General features: G+C 37.1%; 1 protein-coding gene across 1 annotated transcript; it reads left to right on the forward strand.

Moving 5' to 3' along the window:
* Positions 1-2,032: 2,032 nt before the first annotated feature.
* dtymk (deoxythymidylate kinase (thymidylate kinase)) lies at positions 2,033-6,667 on the forward strand. Its single transcript, XM_007253658.4, has 5 exons — positions 2,033-2,290; positions 4,666-4,774; positions 5,977-6,067; positions 6,157-6,354; positions 6,469-6,667. The coding sequence occupies exons 1-5, from the start codon at positions 2,161-2,163 to the stop codon at positions 6,577-6,579; spliced, it is 639 nt and encodes a 212-aa protein (XP_007253720.2). The 5' UTR covers positions 2,033-2,160; the 3' UTR covers positions 6,580-6,667.
* The last annotated feature ends 661 nt before the right edge of the window (positions 6,668-7,328 follow it).

The raw sequence follows: 7,328 nt of genomic DNA on the forward strand, positions 1-7,328 counted from the left end.
ATGACATCAGGACCAGCTTCAGTGATGGGCTGACTTCGTGGAACAGCAGGTGTACTCTGGTAAAGAGGGGCAGCTGGTTCAGGTAAGTAGACAGAGTGCTGAATTCCTGATGCCTTCATCCAGAGCTGGAGGTGTGAGAGGCGACATCCTGGCATATCTCTCTGAAGCTCCCTCCATGCTATGATAGCGCTGTTGCTCTGGTAAGTAAGCTGCATCATGAGGTGGGTAGTTGGACCTCTGTAGGGCTGGAAGGGAGACGGCATAGTCCTCCATCCACGCTGGCTGCCGTACGGCACGGCGGGGCCGCACATCTGCAGGCGGCAGTCTCCTTCTCTGGTCTGGGAAAATCTTCAATAAATCCACAATGACCACACAATCCTCGCTGGGGCCTCCAGTTTGTTATGATGAATAAAAAGTTCTTTGAGGAAAGTTGTGGCCACTGATGGGCATCGGTAAGAATGCACACGAAGATGTTCCAGGGGGGATTATTGGAGATTTATTGTAAATAATAAATCACTAGAAGTACAGTACTTGTGTTAATTATGTGTGTGTATGTGTGTGGTTTTCTGAAAGAAAAGGAAACAAATAACAAAGGAGAAATTACTCCATAATACAATAATAAAGAAATTAGCATCAGTATATCCTGTAGCTTACAAACAAATATGAAAGAGCTTGACCTAAGCTAAATACCAAATGCTACATTTACTAGTTAAGAATAAGTCAGAAATGCCACTGTTTCCCATCATAGCTTACTAAATAAAGATAACAAATAACCATTTTACACATACATCAACACCATAAGCATGAATACGCACAATATGAAGACAACAGATGAACATTAAGCACTGCAACCTCGCGGGTAACTCGCGCAAAATAGTTCGCGGTACAAAATTACCTCCGCTATTTAAATGAAGCAAGGTTTAAACATAAATCCTGCCTATTTATACACCAGACAGCATACAAACACTAAATAAGGAAGTGTACTCACGTTTCTAGACGCACACAAGACACAAGATACAGTAATAAACTGCTAACTAAATAATATAAAAGCAGTGAAAGATGGCGACCTCTCCCCAAAACTTTCTAGAATATAAAAGGTGCATGCATCATTCACATGCGTGCACAGGAGGAGGTGCGCTCTGATTGGCTGATCCTATTACTAAAAAAACGTCAATCTGGCACCTAGTCAAGTCAAGTCAAGTCAAGTAGTTTTATTGTCAATACTGCATATGTACAGGACATACAGAGAATTGAAATTACGTTACTCTCCTTCCCAATTTTACAGCAAGTACAGATAATAGATATAATAAAGGAGAATGGGAGACACTATGTGTACATTACAGCAGGGACACAAATAGACATACATGAGACAAAAACAAGGTGCAGTGGTGTGGGGGAGGAATAGATATATAAATATAAGTAAATAAGTAAAAATAGATATATAATTATAATATAAAAGAGTGGGAGACACTATATAGTCAGACCCTTTGTCACAACGCCATTGATAACATGATAATTGAACCATGCTTCCCTAGTGTATATTTATTCTCTATAAAATGCAGAATCAACCGGAGATCCGATTTAAACCTACAGTTTCTTACACAAGATAGCTAATGTTAACTATAGCTCATAATGCTGTAGCGTGGGTTCAGCACCGCCTGTGGGCAGTCCTGAGCCGAGGCGGGCGAGGCCATAAACACACTGGTTGACGTAGACACTTTACATCTCTCTGATCAACTCATATTTCTGAAACGTTTCTTTCACTGGCTACTGCAGACAATGGAAGCTGAAAAACAATAAGAGACCTATATTATTTCACAAAGAACAAGAAAACGTGGATTTTAGCAGAAGGAGACCTTTAACATGTTTAATATAAATCTAATCTATAAAATAAATTAAATAAAAAAAATAAGAAGGTGGTACTGTATTTTATAAAGCTCTAACTGTGAATCAATGTTGAATCAACTTAAACATCTTGCATTTGGTTTACTGAGTAAAAGGGGCTTTTATTCTGATACCCCTGGACTCTTACGTCCTAAGGAAGTTGCTAAGCGGTTTGTTGACTGCAAAAAGACGCGGGAGTCTCAGGGACTCCAGCGAAAAGCTGATTAGATTTAAATTTCAGGATTTTTATTTGGATTCTGTATAACAGATCAAGTTATGACTTTCCGGAGGGGAGTGCTGATCGTGCTGGAGGGAGTGGACCGGGCCGGGAAGAGCACGCAATGTGCGCGGCTGGTGCAGGCGCTGCAGCAGAACGGCCGCCGGGCAGAGATCATCAGATTCCCCGGTAAAAAAAAAAAAGAAACAAAACAGTATTTTACTGCTGGACTCTGATTCACACTGGCGGCTAAACAGAGGGTTATGAGCTGTGCACCTCCACACGTTACACACGAATTACCAGAACGCTTGTTCTGTCAAACCGTGCTTCCCTTGTGTTTAATGTGTAATTGTAAAAATGCAAATTATTAGAACATGTTGCATGCAAGTGTCGATATGATCTATTTTGAATAACTAAGTCGCTGGATCAGAATACAGTTAAGGCAATAAAGTTAATTTAAAAGCATTTATATATATATATATTTTTTTTATATTAAATTTTTTATTACTTTTAACACGGTTGTGACCCTTAAGCAAACGATGATTGTGAGACCAGATTGTACAATGCACCCGGGGGGAAAAATAAAATTATCAGGAAAAACTAGAGGTGGGTAACCCAGGTCCAGAAAGTAAAAATTAAACCCAGAGTTTAGTACATGCGCACAGCCACTAAGTAACACAACTTGACCGAACATTGGTTAAAAAGGTTTATCTGAATAAAATGTTACATAAGAGGCATTTATTTATTTATATCAGTGACGTCGGTGGTGAACACGCTTGCCCTTGTTCCAGAAGAGCTCTGGGACAGATGTGGCCAACTCCTTAGTAAGGAATGTAGCTATTGGCTGTCCTAGAAGTCCTTACCTAACGTCATTATCTAATTTGCATAATACATATTTTTGAAGATGTAAAGGAATTACAACTTTGTAGGACAGAAAAAAAGTAAGGAAGAAACATCATAAATATGTAAGAACTACAATTGAACTCTAAACAAATTGACAAATTTTGTTGCCTTTGAAATAGGCAGTCACTTCTCAAAATAACTTAATGACTTAATGCTTTGTATAAATAATTTTACAAAAGTACATTAAAAAAAAATTGGTAGCAGTTAGCAGGAACTGCTATTCTACGTTCAACCCTCCTTTTATATCTTAGCTTGGGACCGGCAAAGTGACCTTAAAAAAGACACTTTGAAAGAGTTACTTATTTTTATTTTATTTTATTTTTTTTTAGTTTTCTTTTGTTTCAGACGAGTTATACACAAAATGTTTAATAAGTTTCGTAAATGCACATTTGGCAAGAATAATGTTCTTTATTGCATTAATTATATCTAAAGGGCAAATGTACAGCAGTGAAACTGTAATTCTTTGCTATACAAGGTTGTAGCAAAAAAGGGGGGAAATTAAGCTTATAGGCAGAATTGAACACAAAATATATTCTATTAAAAATATCAAGAACCAACAGTGTGGCAGAAGAATAAACTGTTGATGGGGACACAAGTTATACATACTCTGATAAATCAAAGTATTTATATACACATTATGTGTAACATAATGTGTAATATATATATACTGTATGTAAACTCCACCAGATGCATGAGGGGAAAGAATCTCAGAAAGAATCTTGTTGCAGTCTTGCAGTTAGCAGTCTTAGCCTGTGACTATTCTGTGACTTAAAAGTCTGTGACGAGTCTTTAGATATGAGAGGGTGTCAGGCTTCAGTCTGTTAAAAGTCTTTTCAGAGTCTTTTTTAAGTTGTGTAGTGTATGGACAGCTTGAGTTAAATGCAGTAATTTCTTTTCGGTTCACACTGAAAATGCATTTATATTTACATCTCGCTCGCCGTGTAAGTACGGGGCGGGGTCAGTCAGTCAGCATTGGGCATGTTCAGTTCATACCTTGATACCTGTACCCAAAAGCTATTAGGCAGTGTTAAATAAAGGTTTTTTCATCATCAACTGTGAAAGATGTAAAATAACCAAAAATGTATGTTTATAAGGTGTTCTTCAGTTATCAGTGACGGTTGTCAGTCAGGTGAAGCACAGACTTTTTTAATTTGAGTCAAATTAAGACTATTTGTTTATAAGGGCATTATTAGTAGTATTGCTATTTATTATCACACACTCATATCATATTATAATTATATTATATTATAATTATATTATGGTCATGTATAATGGTCAGTATTTAGTCCCTGCGAAAGTGCTATAATGAAGAGAGTATCTGGTAATTTACCCTGTCACTAATACATTTTTACCCACAACTACAGGTGCATCTCGAAAAAGGAGAATATTATTAAAAAGTTACTTTATTTTTGTAATTCAGTTCAAAATGTGAAATTCATATATTATATAGATGTATTACACACAGAGTGATCTATTTTAAGTGTGTTTTTTTTTTGTCTTTTATGGTTGAGTATGGCTTATAGCCAAAAACTCAAATATCAGTATCTCTCAATTTTTATACTATATAACACAGTGGATCAACACCAGCAGATGACATGACTCTCCAAACCACTACTGACCATCAGTATGAAGTTTTTATTTTTTAATTATGTTGTGCTTAGACAGAACAACACCGATCGGACAGCTGATCAGTTCATATCTGGAGAAGAAGAGTAACCTGGAGGATCACACTGTACATCTGCTCTTCTCTGCAAACCGCTGGGAGTTAGTGTAAGGCCTAATACCTTCTGTTTAACTTTGCTGGAGATTTTTTTATATCTTATATTTGTTTAGCATTTTATTATTACTTTTAAATATGAAATCAGATATTAACACCACATATTAACATAAAATGAAACTAACAGCTGGGCTAATTTATTGTTGTGCAGAAGCGAGTACTCCCTGTTCGTCAGACTCTCAGGCTCGTTAGACTTGGTTTAGTAGAGAGGGTTTCGCCCATTAAAGAATGTTAAATCTCATAAGAGCCTCAGGCCAGTTCTGAAAATGCATTCAAAAGTCATGTGACTGGTAAAAAAAAGTTTATTTTCAACAAGACATTTTTAATGTTTATTTTTAAAATTATTTAAACTTTTTCTTGACTTTAATCACTCCTAAATGTCCACAGTGAATTCATTCCAGTTTCAGACATTTTATTATTTTTGTACATGTCTGTAATTGTGTTATTACTAGTGTTAGTTTTTGTATTTATTCCGTTATTATTATTGGTTTCAAAGTGGTTTAAAATTTTGGTTTCAAAATAACTGAATGTATGTAAGTTGATCATAGTGTTATTCCAGGGGACGGATTAGGAGCACCCACACCTGTATAAGTTGTGAGGTTTTATCTTGTAAGTGAGTTTAATTCAACAGTGTTCAGCAGGGCAACATCGAATACTATGCAAATTTGGTGACACAGAAATTCATTGTCGACACTTTGTTAAAGTGTGATATTACACCGTGCACCCCACTGTGGAGAAACAAGGGGAGCGATAATGGCCTCTCGCACTCAGCTCACTCTGTGTTTAAAAAATGTCTATACACACCAAATAAGGGACAAGACAACATCCATACTCACTGTTTATCAGCTCCTTACACATTTAAACATATTCTCAGCATTTAAATCCCATGCTTAGTGTTTCTGTTGTCTCTAAAGTGAAAGAGAAAAGCAGAGTGAGTTTACTGTTTTATCACATAACTGGCCAAGGTATCAGGTTACAGAGGCAAGGAGTCCCAACACCACAGAAATACAAAAAGAAAAAGAATAATAATAGTAAAATTGTTTTGAATTTTTGCTTGATGTCAATTTTTATTAAGTGCTAATCCATTTTCTGTCAAAATAATTATCACAAAAGTGAAGTGTTCCTTGGCTTCCATGGGACACTGTTAGTTTGTATGTCGACGTATTACTAATTCTGTCTTCTACCATCTGCTCAGGCCTTTAATCAGAGAGAAGCTGGAGCAGGGAATTAACCTGGTGGTGGATCGCTATGCTTTTTCTGGAGTAGCTTTCACCAGCGCCAAACCCGTGAGTACCAGACGTCACAGCTGGTTTAAAACCTGTATTTATTTGAACAGGAGACGGGACCGAGGTTTTGACATGTTCTGATTCTTCAGGGCTTCTCATTGGACTGGTGTAAGCAGCCTGATGTGGGCCTACCAAAGCCGGACCTGGTGATGTTCCTGCAGCTGAGCCCCGAGGTGGCAGCTCAGCGGGGGCAGTTCGGAGCCGAGCGGTACGAGATCAGCTCCTTCCAGCAGACGGTCCAACAGAGGTTTGAAGAAATCAGGAACGATACATCAATCAACTGGAAGGTAAATTATTTATTTATCTTTTTTGTCATGCATCATGTTACCATGTAGTTCAGTATAAATCATGTTCTCCAGGATGAATTAATGAGACTTTACTGAATCTGTTTAACTTTTTAGGTGATTGATGCGTCTAGAAGCATTGAAGAGGTTCACACAGATATTAAATCAGCGAGTGAGAAAACCATCGACGTCGCCCAACATCTGCCTGTTGGAGAGCTGTGGAGGTGACTGGTTAATGAGAACTGTATTCTTGACTGGTTAATGAGAACTGTGTACACATTAAATAAAAACCTCACAATAAAATTTACTGAAGCAATTAGACTGTATAGATCTGTTCTGCATAGTCTACATCAGTGATTTCCAGCATTTTGTCATATATCCCACCACAAAATTAAGGTTGTGTAGGGCTGTCACTGTTAGAGTTAACACACTCTGTTAATTTGGAATTAGTAACGCGTTACTATTTTTTTTTAAGCAAGTTAATTAAGGCACCAAGTTTGACTCCTACTTCTGCCGTAATCTGCCCCGCTCGCGCCCAACGCACTGATCTGCTGTCTGTCTGGCTGAATGTATAAACGGCGCGCTCTGAACACTTCCAACTATGTTTCTCTCACTCTCACGCACGCACGCTGAGACATTTACAATCCGCTTTATTCCAGCACCCTATGTTGATTTTATCTCCACTCAAGCATACAAGTATATACTAGTATTATAATTGACACCACTAATATACATATAATTGCATTCTTACATTCATTCTTTTATTTACATTTAAATATCCACTATAAAAAATTGCAATGAATCATAGTTTATCACAGAATTTTGTTGTGATTAAGCAGATTGCATTTTAAATCGATTGATACCACTAGTTTTGTTACATTGCATTGTGTATATTTATTCTGGCTAATTTTGATTATTTTCACACTGCAGCTTAGTGACTTAATACACTAAACAACTTTACTACATCCTGTCATTAT

Source organism: Astyanax mexicanus, chromosome 5 (assembly GCF_023375975.1).
Source record: "Astyanax mexicanus isolate ESR-SI-001 chromosome 5, AstMex3_surface, whole genome shotgun sequence".
NCBI classification, from domain to species: Eukaryota; Metazoa; Chordata; class Actinopteri; order Characiformes; family Acestrorhamphidae; genus Astyanax; species Astyanax mexicanus.

Excerpts from the sequence above, each read along its gene's own strand:
- dtymk (XM_007253658.4), top strand. The coding sequence starts at position 2,161 with ATGACTTTCCGGAGGGGAGTGCTGATCGTGCTGGAGGGAGTGGACCGG. Across the intron at positions 2,291-4,665 it reads AGAGATCATCAGATTCCCCG|ACAGAACAACACCGATCGGA; the intron begins GTAAAAAAAAAA and ends TGTTGTGCTTAG. Across the intron at positions 4,775-5,976 it reads GCAAACCGCTGGGAGTTAGT|GCCTTTAATCAGAGAGAAGC; the intron begins GTAAGGCCTAAT and ends CCATCTGCTCAG.